We start from the raw sequence: 15,691 nt of genomic DNA, 5'->3' as shown, positions 1-15,691 counted from the left end.
TTATTGGCAAAGATGTGAAGAAAAGAGAATCCTAGCACATGGTAGGAGATTGTAAATAGGTGCAGTCACTACAGAAAACAGTATGGTAGTATCTCAAAAAACTAAAAATAAAACTACCAAATGATTCAGGAATTCCACTCCTGGGTATATATTGAAGAAAATGAAAGCACTAATTCAAAAAGATTCATGTACCCCAATGTTCATACCAGCTTTATTTACAGGAGCCAAGATATTGAAGCAACTTGCTGGAATCAAGATTGCTGGGAGAAATATCAATAACCTCAGCTATGCAGATGACACCATCCTTATGGCAGAAAGTGAAGAGGAACTAAAAAGCCTCTTGATGAAAGTGAAAGAGGAGAGTGAAAAAGTTGGCTTCAAGCTCAACATTCAGAAAACTAAGATCATGGCATCTGGTCCCATCACTTCATGGGAAATAGATGGGGAAACAGTGGAAACAGTGTCAGACTTCATTTTGGGGGGCTCCAAAATCACTGTGGATGCTGATTACAGCCTTGAATTAAAAGACGCTTACTCCTTGGAAGGAAAGTTATGACCAACCTAGATAGTATATTAAAAAGCAGAGACATTACTTTGTCAACAAAGGTCTGTCTAGTCAAGGCTATGGTTTTTCCAGTGGTCATGTATGGATATGAGAGTTGGACCGGGAAGAAAGCTGATTGCCGAAGAATTGATGCTTTTGAACTGTGGTGTTGGAGAAGACTCTTGAGAGTCCCTTGGACTGCAAGGAGATCCAACCAGTCCATCCTAACGGAGATCAGTCCTGGGTGTTCATTGGAAGGACTGATGCTGATGCTGAAACGCCAATACTTTGGTCACCTCATGCAAAGAGTTGACTCATTAGAAAAGACCGTGATGCTGGGAGGGATTGGGGGCAGGAGGAGAAGGGGACGACAGAGGATGAGATGGCTGGATGGTATCACTGACTCGATGCACGTGAGTTTTTGTGAACTCCGCAAGTTGGCAATGGACAGGGAGGCCCGGCGTGCTGCGATTCATGGGGTCGCAAAAAGTCCAACACAACTGAGCGACTGAACTGAACTGAAGTGTCTATCAACAGATGAATGGATAAAGAAGACGTGGAATACATACATACCTACAAATACACACACACACAATGAAATACTACTTGGCCATAAAAAATAATGAAATCATGCCATTTCCAACAACATGGATGGACCTAGAGAGTATTATGCTCAGTGAAATAAGTTAGAAAGAGAAAGACAAATAGTCTATGTTCTATAGACTATTGTATGTGGAATCTAAAAATAAAGCAAACAAATGTACATAATAAAACAGAAACAGACTCGCAGATATGAGAACAACTAGGGTCACCAGTGGGGATAAGGAAGAGGAGAGAGGCAAGAGAAAGGCTTGTGATTAAGAGGTAAACACTATTATGTATCAAATAAATAAGCAACAAGGATATACTGCACAGCACAAGGAAATATAGCCATTATTTTCTAATAACTTTAAATAAAAAATAACCTATAAAAATACTGAACCACTAACATAATACTGTAAATCAACTATACTTCAGTAAAAAGTGATAAACAATTTTTTGACTGATTATTATTCACTAGGAACTTTTTAAAAAATATTTTTTTCAATGTAGTATAGTTGATTTGCAATGTGTCAAGTGTATAGCAGAGTATAGAACTTAGTTACACATACACATGCAAAATACATTCATATATACATACATATGCATACACACATATATATATTCTTTTACAGATTCTTTTCTATGATAGGTTATTATAAAATATTGAATACAGTCCCTGATACACAGTTATTCCTTGTTGTTTATCAATTTTATATACAGTAGTATGTATCTACTAAACCCAAGCTCCTAATTTGTACCCTTTCTTGGTAACCATAAATTTGTTTCCTACATCTGTGAGTCTATTTATATACACACCACATCTTCTTTAGCCCTTCATTTGTTAATGGACATATAGGTTGCTTCCACATCTTGGCCATTGTAAATAGTACTGCTGTAAATACTGTAAACAGAATTTATCTTTTTCTGATTCTCCCAGGAATTCTTTGCAACCAAGTTTTATAAGTGAGGAAACAGAAGTTTGGAAAGATCAAGTATTGGGCTAGCCAAAAAGTTGATTTGGATTTTTCCATAACATCTTATGGAAAATCCTGAATGAACTTTTTGGCCAGCTCAATAATTTGGCCCAAGTTAAATAGCTAGCAAATATTAAAGTGGGTCCAGGTCATTTAAGCCAGAACCTAAATGCTAAACATTGTTCCATAATGCCTTTCCATTGTGTCATATCGTCTTCCCAGGAAGAAAGGTTTAACCCATGTTTTAGATTGATTATTACGATAAGCTCTCCATGTGAAATATATTAATGATAGTAACTTAACAAGAGACCAACAGCCTTGACTGTAGTCTTGCTATTGGAAGGAAGGACCAAGCAGAGCCTGATGGTCATTCAAAAGCCTCTATGAGACCCATGAACCACAGGACAGCGGCAAGGGCCACTCACCAAGGGAACACCAAAAAACCCCAGCATGCGTCTTGGTTGAAGAGGAAAACTTCAGTGTAGGCTGAAGGTTTAGTTGAAGAGGGAAATTTAAGTCTAGCCTGAAGCCAGAGTAACGAGATTGAGCGTATACTCCTCCCGTGAAATTCAGGGGCATGGTCACTCTGTATGAGCTCAGACCAATAACACGCAGCAGTGAGCGGTCGATGGATTGGGGAGGAGGTAGACAGCAGGGAGAGCGGTGACGTTCACCAGGCAATTTAAGCCCAGCAGGCGGGGGACGACCGGTGTCGTGGCGGTGAGTGCGGCAGGGACAGCCCGCTCGTGCTGGCGATGGTGGTGGCCGTGACGGCGGCGAGTCGGAGACACGGACGTGAGCAGAGGAGAGCCTGCTTTCCCCTCTGCAGCCCCTGCCCCACCCCGCCCTGGCGGTACCTCCTGGAGCTTCTGGTCTTCGTGGGTCATGGAGAGCAGCACGGTGCTATTGCGCACCACGGGGATCTCCTGCCACAGGGAGCCGCTGGAGGCCATGGAGAGGCGATGCAGGTAGGACTCCGAGGAGACTAGGGCCTTTCGGGGCTGCCGGGGCGACATGGGCCCCGGTGCCTCCGTCAGGCTGTCCAGCCGCTGCTGGCTCTGAATCTCCTTGTTCAGAAACACATCACTGTACTCCTGGTAAAGCAGCTGAGCTACAGGGGTGAAGAGGTGCAGGAGAGGGAGAGAATTAGGGAGATGGGGAGTTTTTCCGAAAGAGGTCACCAAGCCCTGTGGCTCTTCTGGCATTTCTCCCTACATATGGCCAAGTCCCACCGCTGACGACCACAAACCCCTCTCCGCTCAGGCAGAACACTCAAGCGGGTCCACAGTCCTGTTTCAAGGTACTCACAGGAGTTGATGAGCTTGGAGCACCGTCTTGAAAAGTTTCCCATCACCTCCTTTGGCTTTTTCTCCCTGTGGGATAAAGAAGGGCTCCATGGTGTTTGCTGGCCATCAGACATGAAGAAGCCCCAAGTGACTATAAATAAGATAATCTCTGAACGCTGGGACATGTGCTAGAATTCACGGCCAAAGCCTCTGGAGAGGCAAGCTGTAGCCTGACACACTTTTGCATAGTTCGATGCTCTTATGGATGTCACGTTGAACTTTTATGGTGGGGTTTAGTTCACAGCCAAAGGATCTAGAGGGATGGGAGATTGGGATTCAGCTGCAAGAACCAGGTAGACGAAACATCTCCCTACCCTGGAACCCTGATGTCAGTCCCTTCCCCTCCCTACCCCTGGAAAAGACATGGTCTCAGCACCTTTGTCAGCTACTGAAAATCTCAGTATCCTAGGAAAGAGAGAAAACTGTACGCATTGGGAGAGAGGGTGACTCACCGGAAAACAATGGCATCCGACAGGCCAGGTCCTTCCATGGTGGGACCTCTTGTGTCTGAAAATGGAAAACGGGTACAGTAACCGAGATTTTGAGGGGGTGTTTAGACAGACCTAGCATGGGAGATGCAGGCATGGGGGGTGGGTTAAAGGTTCAACTGGGCATCATTGAGAAAGGGAGGAGCCAAAGTCAAAAGCATCTGAGGACACTGGTACCAGGTCTGTCCCCACCCATTGTGGCAGAATGTGAACCGAAAAAGTAGAAGATGCCTTCTCTGGTAGTGGAAGGGCATCGAGCAAGTGTTTGCAAGTGGAAAGTACTCAGGGGTGGCGGGGTGGGGGGGGTGGGGGAAGGTTCCAGAACAAGGCTGGTAAAAAGAGATGCACCATAAAAGTACACACCACAGTAGGGGAGAGAGACGGAAGGGGAGAAGAAAGAGCCTCGCCATGAGCTCAGAGACGTTCCAGAGGACTTTCCTCTGCTCGGGGCTGGGTACGTGGGTGAGGGAAGCCGGCAGGGGGACCAGCAGAGCCTGGAGGACGAAAGATGGGTCGGGAAGGGAGAGGCGGACAGCCTGCTCTGGCGAGGTCCGGGCTCCGCACTCACCTCCAGGGCTCTCGGGAAGGATGGAGGGTCTTCGCAGGCCCTGCCGATGCCAGTCCTTGTGCTTGCTCGACCCCTCACCGGGGACCGCTGCCGCCTCGCTGCCGTCCTCCGCGGGCCTTCTCGGGTCCCGTCGGTGGGGCCAGCTCGACGCCTTCTCCAGGAGGGCGTGGCCGGGTTTCTCCGGCTGCCTGGCCGGGCCTACCTCTGACCTCCTCAGGCCATTGCTTCCTTCCTGGGGGGCTGTTCTTCTCCAGGACCCTCTGGCAGGGGCTTCGGACTCTTCTGAGGTGGGTCGCTGGACCTCCGGAGTCCACGGGGTGGTCGGGGAAGAGGGGTGTAGAAGGGCCGTCATGTTACTGAAAGCCAGGCCCGGGGGCGCGTCACTCTTACACCTGCCGACCGTAGCCAAAGGGTCGGTTGACCGGCCTGTGGCTGGAGGCCAGGAGACCCGTCCTGCAGAAGGCGGCGTGGAGACGGTCCACTCTTGACAAACAGGCCTCTGCCTGCCTTGATCCCCTGAGTTCACGAGTCCTCCCCGCGAGCTCCTGCTCCTCCCCTTGGACTTTGGGGGCAGAGGGGGCGGTTCAGTAGGAGGATCCAGGATAGGGACAGGAGGGAGAGGCTTGTAGATCCTTGAGATGCTCGACGAGACAAGGGGGTGGTGGGGCTGGGGGGTGGGGGGTAACGGCTTGTTGTATCTCTGCCTGGGGGAGACAGAGTGCTGAGTGTGGGGTGGCGTATCTGGCGTGGAGGGCAGCGGTCGGTGCTCCCTTGCCACCAAGGGGTCGGGAATGTGGGCTGGGGGGGCCCTGGGGGCGCCGTGGAGCCCCGGACCCAGGGCGAGTGGCGGAGGATGGCTGTACCGCTTCAGCATGGGGACCACCGCAGGGGGATGGCCATCTTGCTCCACCATGGAGGGCTGGATATGCCTCCTCTCTGGGGGAGGCAGGGGTGGAGGTTCATGGATCCTCAGGTCTATGGGGGCAACAGGGGCTGGGAAGGAGCCGCAGGCAGGAGACCCCGGGGCAAAGGCCCAGTGCTTCGTGGGGCCCCACGGCTGACTGTCGGGAGGGCTGCCGCCCATGGCTGGATTTGAGGCCAGTTCTCCAAAGTCCTGCCCCGGAGCGGGTGGTGAACTCGAGGCTTCTGGAATGATGGCACAGTCCCTTACGGTTCTCCTGCCCCTTCTTGGGAGCACAGAGCCGTAGATGACAGTTTTGGGGGGCCTCTGGGGCAGCTCTGAGTGGGAGGAGGACAGGGATATTCCCGCTAGGTGCGGGGCTGGCTCTGTCCCGTGAGACCCGGGGAAGGAGTTGCTCCTCACGGGCTGGACCACTCCGGTGGGGCCTCCCAGGGATCCCGTGGGGCTGGCCCGTCCTGCCAAGGGGAAGCCGTAGCGGGCCACTGGGGGGGTCTCAGGAGCCCCACCGGGAGATGGATTATCGGTCAGGCGAGAGGCTCTGGAGCTTTCTGGAGAACAGCCAAGGACAGAAGGCTCCCTCCTGGGAGAGGCAGCCAGGGGACAGGCCGGTGGTGTGGCAGCCGTGCCAGGGGGCCCTTCGGGAGGACCGGGCGCAGCTGCCTCTGGGCACCTTGGAGGGGTCACAGAGAGACTATAGGCAGAGACCACCACAGCCCTGCCGCCGCCTGCAGTCTCCTGCCCCAGCTCAGAGCCCTCGTGCTGGCGGCGATGAGCAGCTTCTGGGTCCGGGGACTCCTCGGCAGAACAGGAACCAGGTAAAGAAAAGGGCTGGTGGGAGCCTCCTGTGGGTTCCGGGGCAGGACTCGGAGCTACGGGGGACGGAACCTCGGCTCCAGGCTCTGTCTGAGTCCCCGGGATCCTGGTTGGGGGAGAAGAGGCCTCGAGAGACAGGTCACAGGGAGGAGAGACCTCGGGGGCAACCAGAGCCAGCGCCGCGGGGCCCTCGCACCCTCCTTGCTCTGCGCAGCTCTCTCCTCCTCCTCCCCCGGGTGTGTACCCCTCCCCGCCCCCCGGTTCCTCCTCTGGTGACCCCAGCTCCTCCTCCTGCTCTGCTGCCTTGGCTTTCCGCTGTGCACCCGGATCTTCGGGCTTTCCGCTTCCTTTCTCTGACCTACTTGCTGAGCTTTGATTCTCCCCGTCCTGAGCACCCACCTCATTCTCCTCTGGCCCTGTTGACCCCCTCCCCTCCTGCTCCCCTTGTTCTGGATCCCCGTGGCTCCAAGTCCTCCAGTCCCGCTCCCCGTAACTCAGACCTCCCAACTCCTCCCCGCTGCGCCACCCCTCTCTTTCTCCTTGACCTGCGAGCACAACGTCATTTTGCATCTGCTGCTGTTTCTGTCCCCTTTCTTCCTCTGCGTCTTTAACCTGCTCTCCCATCTGCTCCGGAGCCCTGGAAAGCCCAGCAGAGCCAGCAGCCACTCCCTGAAGTCCCCCTTCCTCCAGCCCCTCAGTTCCCTGGAGACACACAGGGCCTGGACTTTCCTGCCCAGCAGGTCCGCACTCCGAGCCTTCCAGGGGCCGGCTGCTCTCAGCCGGGTGCTCGTCGTCACAGGAAGGCCCACGTCTGATCCAGGCACAGGCGTCGGGGGATATTTCCTCCTTCCCTTCTGCTTGTCCCGTTTCCAATATCAAAGACATGAGTTCTGGTCTAAAGTCCACCTCCACGCTGCTGCCCAGGTCCCTGGATACTGAGGCCATGCCTGGACAGTCACCCTGGTCAGGGCAGGCCGGGAGCTCCAGGGAAGCTGGCGTCCTTGCCAGTCTGTCTGCCAGGCTCCAGGGCTTGGCCTCCCGGCATGAGGGGGTGTCGTCAGAGGCCTCAGCCGTCAGGGTTTCCTGGTCGGTCTCCACCTCTGGAGGGGCTTCGTTGAGGAGAGAGGTCATGCTCTCAGCTGCACGGTCATTCGCATCCCTCACGTGTCTCTGCTGGGTCTCCAAGAGTGTGCGGCCCTCAGCCCACTGACACCATGGGTCCTCGCCCTCTTCAGCTGCAGGCTCCAGGGCTGGGATCTGGCTGCTCCTCATGGGAGCTGCCTGGATAACTGGGAATTCTGCTCTGGCAGGGATGGGAGTTGAGGTTCCATACTGGGGCTCCTCCGCCTCCATCAGTGCTGAATACTAAAAAGGAATAAGAGACCAAGTTTCCACCCCCTCTTCCACTTTATTTGTTATTTATCCAGAGGGACAGACCATAAAGAACAAGCATGGGGCATTTCTTTGGTTCCATTTGCAGTCATTCTTTGAGACAAAAAGTCTTTCACAAAGTAAGCCGTGGCTTCTATAAAATTTATCATTGATTTGTTCATTTAATAAATATTTGCCAAGTCACCCTTCCAAGGGTGGGGCATTCAATAGCAAATGAGGCAAACAAAGACCATGTCCTCATGGAGCTTGCAGTCTTGTGAAGGAGACAGATAAAACAATTACGTTAGGGCACCAGACCACTGTCAGAAAGCTCCCAGCATTCCCCAGTGGTCATTAAGCTCTAGATGGTATGACGTCATGGTGTCTCCCGTCGACTCTCTGGACACCAAGAGTGACTCAGGCCCGTATAACTCCCAGACACTGTGAGTGACACACCCTAGATCTTACAGCCCAGAGGAGCAGTGTCTGGAGGGGAATCTTCCTTCTAAACCACTGACAGGATTAAAACAGGTCTGGCCATTATGGCCGGTGTCTGAGATACCACAGCACCGTATAATCTCCTTTATAGAGGGTCTGAATTTCACTCACCTTATTTTCTAGAGTGTCTACCAAAGCCTGTGACTAATAACAAAAAGAATTGCGTTTCAATTATAGAACAGCTTGAGTAAAGTGGAAGGATAACTAGACTTAGATGAGAACCAGATGAGATTAGACGAGAACGGGAGTAGATGGGAAGGGTACCCACTTCAATGAGGTCCGTCAAACTGGGGACCCCTCACCATCTCACACTCCCCTTCTCTCTAGCATGAACTCATCTCATCACTGGTCACATTTTGATCTTCCCACCTCTCTTTGCTACTTTGCAAAGAATTTACAAACCAATGGAGAGGAACTGCTTCCGTTTCTTGCAGTCCAGAGTAACCCACACTTCACTCTGTCCATCTTCCCCCTCTGACTATGCCAGAGCACCCTAAGTGCCATCTTCTGTAGCCTGCCTTCTCAGGACCTGGTGCAGTGGGTTAGCTCGTTCTCTAGCACCTTCACCTTCTCTGTTGGAACCATCCCACCAGACTTTAAGCATGTTTGTGTCTTTCTTCTCTTTCCAACATATACATGGAGTTCTTCACACCTGCTTTCCTCATATCCTTGCATCTCACCTACTTCTAACCAAGCTTTAACAGCACCACTTTGCTCGCCTCCCCTACAACCTTCAACTTGCTAACTCTAAACGAGACTCTGTGGATGCTTATTTTTGGTGGTTCTTGCCAGCATTTGACATTTGACACTACAGTGGACACTAATTTGACATTACACATACCCCTTCTTGTTATTTGTGAGACTACATTTTTTCCTCTTAAGTTTTCCCCAACCCTCTAACTGACTCATTGGAACTGACTCATTGGAAAAGACCCTGATGCTGGGAAAGACTGAAAGCAGGAGGAGAAGGAGACGACAGAGGATAAGATAGTTGGACAGCATCAATGACTCGATGAACATGAGTTTGAGTAAGCTCTGGGAGCTGGTGATGGACAGGGAAGCCTGGCGTGCTGCAGTCCATGGGGTCACAAAGAGTCGGACACAACTAAGCGATTGAACTGACTGACTGACTGAACCCTCTAACTGCGTTACTTTGCTCCTCTTTCAGCATTTATCAACTAGAGTTCACTTTGTTTCTTTTTTGTAGCACTTATGCAATTATAATTATGTGGCTATGTGTGTATTTTATCATCAATCTCAAACAGTGAGCTTCAGAAGATCAAGAACAACATCTGTTTTGCTCAATTGTCTATACCTAGGACAGCTGACTCACTGGAAAAGACCCTGATGCTGGGAAAGACTAAAGGCAAAAGGAAAGTAGGCCAGCAGAGGATGAGATGGTTGTATGGCATCACCAACTCAATGGACATGAACTTGAGCAAACTCCAGGAGATAGCGAGGGACAGGGAGGCCTGGTGAGCTACAGTCCGTGATGAGGTTGCAAAGTCAGACACGACTTAGCAACTGAACAACAGGACATAATACCTGGCCCATACTAAGTGCTCAGTAAATATTTTTCCATGATAGAATAAAATTCTTGTTTCCTTCCTGGCCGACATTCCCCATATTTAATCAAGCACTAACTCCTCTGGATCCTTTCTCCTGACTCTCTCTCAAGTCTGTGCATTTTTCTCCATCTGCACTGCTAGAGACTGGTCCATGCGGCTGCCCTCTCGTACCCAGGTCATTGCAACTGGCCACTGGCCTCCACACAGCTTCTCTTGCCCTCTTTCCGAGGCATTCTCTCCTTAGTGCCTGAGTGATCAAAAGCTCCACTTCTGGTTAAATCTCTTCAGTAGTCTCTAACTATCGGGGTGAAACCCAAATATACATTGTGGGTAACATGCCCTCCACAACCTGGCCTCTGTCTTCCCTCCAGCAGCATCCTCATCGGTCACCACCTCCCCCATCCCACCGGCCTCCAGAGCCTTCAGCTCCCTTCCTGTCACCTGTAGGCCTTCACAGGTGTGGCTCTGCTACCTGGAGTCCTCTTCTGCCCAGAGGACACCTGACTACTCCTTTCACACTTGGAGTTACACATGTACTGTCTATTTTCTGGGCCAGACCATGAGCTTCATGAAAACACAGATGCTACCATGTTAACTGTTCAATTCCTTCTTCCTGCAGCTTAGCTGGCCCTCAACAAAGATTTATTGCACGGATGAAGGAAGGAAGAACACAGACGTACAAGAATGTTGTCCAACTTTTAGTTCTGCCTTTTTTGTTTTTTGCTAATTTTAACATAATTGTAGAAATCATGTAGTTGAACATTTTTTTCCTCTTATTTTCAGAAAGGGGATAATATATACCATTTGCAAAGAGTTCTAATAAAGATTAAAGAAGGCAACATAAAAAATGAAGGAAAAAAAAGGATTGGTAACACTGATGGTAGCAGAAATGTCAGGAATTGTATGTATTTTGTGAGAAAGAAAGTGTAAGAGACAAATATAGGATTTATGAGCAGGATGGACTTTTGGCGATACACAGAAAATTTTGCCTAATCTACAGATGAGGAAACTGAAAGTCAGCTAACCTTCAGGTTTCCTGAGTACAAGTGAACTCAAAACATGGTCTCCTGACTTCAATCTGCCACGAGCAACCGGAAGTCCAGCTATAAGAAAGCTGGCCAGTCACTAGTCTAGAGGAGACCCTGGGGCCCTATAGCACTCACAGTTCTACCTGGACTCACCCTTCCCTGTCTGGTCTAAGCTTAGAGAGGAAAGCCACCACCCCCAATGCCGGCTGTCTTGCTGAGATATTGCCCATGCATAGACACTCACATAAGCACACACATGCATGCGCACACACACACACACACACACACAAAACACTAAACCACCCTTGCAGATTCTATGGGGGACAGCCTGACATAACCAAATGAGCATGTCCCTAGCCACCCTGCAGCTGTCGCATGTGACAAGCTCCTGGTCACTTCACACAGATACCATCTCTAAGGGCTAAAGGGCCATGTCTAACACAAGTATACTGTGTACAAGGGCTTTTACGTCCTTTTCCAGTTAATTGACACAGTGCATGATTTGCCTCGACACTCAGCCTAAGTACAAAATACTATAATCACAACAGACGATCCTGCAGTGACGTGACCCTCTTCTCCCAACCGCATGTTAAATAATATACTTGTTCACCGTAAACACTTTCTGAAACTTGGCTCCTACCTGCCTAAGGAGACCCTGTGATTAAATCTGCAGTCTCGCCTCCCTGACACGTGTATTGTCCCGGTCCTATACCCATACACAGGCTTCCCTGGTGGCTCCGTGGTAAAGAATATGCCTGCCAATGCAGGAGACATGGGTTCGATCCCTGGGTGGGGAAGATTGCCTGGACAACCCATTCCAGTATTCTTGCCTGGGAAATGCCATGGAGAGAGGAGCTACAGTCCATGGTGCTGTGAAAGAGTCTCAGCGACTAAACAACAACAGACCCAAATACTGTCATGTCCTCAAACAGTTCAGTTCAGTTCAGTCGCTCAGTCGTGTCTGACTCTTTGCAACCCCATGAATCACAGCACGCCAGGCCTCCCTGTCCATCACCAACTCACGGAGTTCACTCAAACTCATGTCCACAGAGTCGGTAATGCCATCCAGCCATCTCATTCTCCGTCGTCCCCTTCTCCTCCCGCCCCCAACCTTTCCCAGCATCAGAGTCTTTTCCAGTGAGTCAACTCGTCGCATGAGGTGGCCAAAGTATTGGAGTTTCAGCTTCAGCATCAGCCCTTCCAATGAACACCCAGGACTGATCTCCCTTAGAATGGACTGGTCCTCAAACAAGCAGCCTCTAAATACATAAGCATATTTTTGCTACATTCAGGTGGCATCTATGGACAGTATGTGCTGCACGTACTTCAGTTCCACTCTCGTCACACAGTGCAGGTCTGTCTTCCACTGACACTGTTCTCAGCACCATCTTTACCCCTTGGCATTACTGGTGGTCACCGGCTCAGCCCTCGTATGCCTGTTCTTCGCCCTGTGCTATGGAATCAGGCATTACAAACCAAGACCGTGACAGAGCTAAAGGAAAGCTGTAAAACGCGGTTTTACTCACATAAAGGCAGCAAGAGAGAGATTTTTTTGCACTTCCCATTATCTTAGAGTCACTGCCTCATCGCTTTCTGCACTGGGGGTGAATGATCATTTTTATCCGAGCACAGGCCAAGACAGAGCATGGCACCACGGTGACCTGGTCTTCCTCCAGGCCAGGGTCATTTTTGCATCTGCTGCCCCTGTTTACACGCGACTTCTTTCAGGACAAAACTCCAAGTCACCCCAATGGCAGTGTGTGACAGAATTCAACCTCCCCCATAAAGCCCCCAATACCTTAGCTCTGGTCTATTTCAACTCATCAGACGTGAATATGTATTTCAAAGATATCCCTCCCTCCTCCTCACCCGCACTGCTCATCACACTACACTACTGCGTCTTCAGTCCAACGCCAAGTGCTGAGTGTACTTCTGAAGACCATGCTTCCTGGATTTACCAGCAGTTTCAAATATCGTGACTTACACCACAAATCACTGAAATACTCTTGCGATTAAAATACTTCTGCATTTACACTGTGTCATCTATATTCTATCTTAGGAAAATACCCACCAAATCAAAAGATATATTCTCATTTTGCCTTCAAAAATAAGACCCATCCATGGATGCCTTTATTCACTGTTTGATATTACTGCCCTCGACACTATATCAAAATAAGAGTAGCTTTCTGGACCACTAACTGCTAAGACCTGTGTTCTGCCTATTTGAGGAAGGTAGAACCCCCATCATCAAAGTGAAAAACTGTAATAAACACTTCCATTTCCTAACGTCTAAAAATATCACATCATCCACTGCTTTGTAGCATTTACACTGTGTCATCTATATCTATTTTAGGAAAATACCCATCAAATCAAAAGGTATGTTCTCATTTTGCTTTCCAAAATAAGATCCTTAGACAGATGCCTTTATTCACTGTTTGACATTACTGCCCTCGATGCTACATCAAAATAAGAGTAGCTTTCTGGACCACTAACTGCTAAGACCTGTGTTCTACATATTTGAGGAAAGCCCCACCATCCAAGCAAAAGCTGTAATAATCACCTCTATCCATTCCGTAATGTCTGAAGATATCACATCAGTCACTGCTTTGTAGCCACAGTGGGCTTACACAGACCATCATTAGTGGCAACGCTAACACAGAGCCCACAAACCCACCGGTGGCCCTGGTGCTATCCACACAGAAGTGTGAGTGACCTGTTTGTGTCCTTAACATAGACCCCGACGGTCACCTGGTTGACGCTGTACGTGCCCAGCTCCAGTTCAGTCCACAGACATGGTAAGTGACTCACCCCTGTCTGCACCAGATGCTGTAAATCATCTGCTTGTGTCTACACCACTTGAGTAACCCCAATCCCGTCCTTGTCCACACCACATTGTGACTGACCACTCCAGACACCACGAATGACATATTCCTTGTCTATCCCACAAACACTATGCTTAATGAGGCCGCAGACAACCCCAGACAGACCACATTGTGGGCAGCCATACACTCCAGGAACCCCGAAATGATAAAGACTCTTGACTAAGAACCACCGTATCCTTCTGATAAGAGATTCCTCCTCCCACCTCCTGCCTTCTCTTTCTGCCCCACCAGGACGATGACCTACATTCCTCCTGCAGGACAGTCTCATTTGATTGACACCCCACATCCCTTCCCCTCCCCAGCCCCCCAAGAACCCCCTCCATGGACATGGTTCCAATTTCAGGCCCACAGACTGGAGAACAGATGATCCCCATTTTGCCAGGGCCGGGGTCGGGGGGTGGGGGGTGGGGAGCTAAACCAGGAAGTCTAAACTAGAGGCCACATCAGGAGCTCTTTAGTCAGGGGCTGGGAATTCTGGAGTCGACAAAGGATGCAAGATCCTGGACAGCAGTAGGGGAACAGAAGGGGACAAAAGATAGAAAAGTCACCCTCCCTCCCTCGTCTGTAGGACACACCCTTCCCCTCAATCTGACAAGAGTCCTGGCCAGAGTTCACGTCTAGGCAGACAGGAGGGCAAATCTGGCTTGGGAACCCCAGATTCAGGAAGGCGAGCAGGCGCTTAGATCTGAGAATTGCAGAACGGAGTTGGGAGGGATGCTCAGAATCGGGGTTCAGAAGGGTGTTCTAGCACCCCCGTCCCCACCCCAGCTCTGCACAGCTCCCTTCCTACCTCGTCGGCTTCTGAAGGCAATGCTGGGATCGCAAGAAGCTTTGGGAGCCCTCCCCGGGTGTGGGGAACCAGGGGCGGGGGGCAGGGCGCGAGCCCTTGTTTACAGGTTGAGGCACCTCCTCGGCTCCCAGCGAATAGCCTAGACACACACACAGTAGGCGAGTCCACAGGCAGATAAGCGAAGGAAGGCCCGGCCCGAGTAGGAAAAAGGAGGCAGCAAAACACCTCCAGGGAGGGCGTCCGTCCACAAAGGGAATCTCGGCTACACCTCATTACAGGAGCGGGCTTTCCCCAGGGCCTGGACTTGGAAGAAAGAGCCCTGATTGCCGGCCCGCGGAACATCTTAGGGACAGGGTGCCCATTTCCGAGGCGGGGACCAGGCCGGAAGCAAAGTTTTCCAGCAGGAGCCCGTCCTCCCGCTCCGCTCCCCTCTCCCAGATCCCGGTGCCCGGGCCCGCACCCCACCTCCGCCCACCTGCCGGCGCGCGCCTCCCCACTCTCCGGAGCCCGCGCCCCGGGAGCCCGCGGGGGCTGCTCCCGAGGTGAAGGCCTCGACTCCGGGGCTGCCCGCGCCCTCGCTTCCCCGCCGCCGGGGCGCCCAGCCGCCCGCCGGAGCCGGCACCGGCACCCACCTGGGTCAGCGTCCCATGCTGTCCGGGCGTCCCCCGCGTCCCCTCGGGTCCCCCGCCGGCCGGCCGTCCCCAGCGCAGGCCCCGGCCGCCCCGCCCGGCCGGGAGGGAGGGATCTGGCTCTCCTCGGAAGTTTCAGGTGAGGAAAGCAGGGACACACCTTCCTGGGGGAGGGCCGGGGCTGGTCCGCGCCGCGGCCTCATTGGTGTGAAGGCAGCGCCCGCGTCAGAGCTGGGAAGCGCCGGCCGGGCCGGGACGCGAGCCCGGGGCCGGGCGGGGAGTCCGGGGCCCGCGGGCCGGCCCGAGGGCGTGGGAGCGGAGAGCGGACCGCGGGGCCTCCCCTGGCCCGGCGAGGTCTCTCAGATCTGCCCGGCGTTTCTTCTCCCGGGTGTTCCTCCAGGTCTTTACCCGAGCTGGCCCCTGACCGCCCCCGCTTCGGTGATCTTTCTTCTGATGCCTCTTGGCAGATCTGTGTCTCTTGAGTCTTTCTGTGTTCATCTGTACTTGAGTCTTTATCATCAGGCCTCAATGTTAATTTCTATTTCTTGATGGCTACCGGTCTCTTCCTACATGAGGAAGGGTGTATCCGACTCCTTTTTCACTTTTCTGCCTGCGCTCCCACCCTGACCCCTCAATCCCCCTGTCCCCCCTCTTTCCCTTTCCTCCTGGCTCTTGACTCCCTAGGAGG

General features: G+C 51.7%; 1 protein-coding gene across 1 annotated transcript in view; it reads right to left on the bottom strand.

Annotated features, from left to right (window-relative positions):
• Window positions 1-15,123, bottom strand: part of ARHGEF5 (Rho guanine nucleotide exchange factor 5) — a 28,958-nt gene extending 13,835 nt beyond the window's left edge. Inside the window, exons 1-5 of the mRNA XM_055421428.2 lie at window positions 15,007-15,123; window positions 4,503-7,602; window positions 3,899-3,953; window positions 3,409-3,473; window positions 2,958-3,211 (exon numbers count right to left, since the gene is read on the bottom strand). Coding sequence (XP_055277403.2) covers window positions 2,958-3,211; window positions 3,409-3,473; window positions 3,899-3,953; window positions 4,503-7,590 — 3,462 coding nt within the window. The 5' untranslated portion in view covers window positions 7,591-7,602; window positions 15,007-15,123. The remainder of the gene's footprint in view (window positions 1-2,957; window positions 3,212-3,408; window positions 3,474-3,898; window positions 3,954-4,502; window positions 7,603-15,006) is intronic.
• Between the last annotated feature and the right edge of the window lie 568 nt (window positions 15,124-15,691).

The sequence above is a fragment of the Moschus berezovskii genome, chromosome 3, assembly GCF_049115385.1.
Source record: "Moschus berezovskii isolate FMDL1 chromosome 3, NW_MosBer_1.0, whole genome shotgun sequence".
Taxonomy (NCBI): domain Eukaryota; kingdom Metazoa; phylum Chordata; class Mammalia; order Artiodactyla; family Moschidae; genus Moschus; species Moschus berezovskii.
This window is presented reverse-complemented; position numbering and strand designations above follow the sequence as displayed.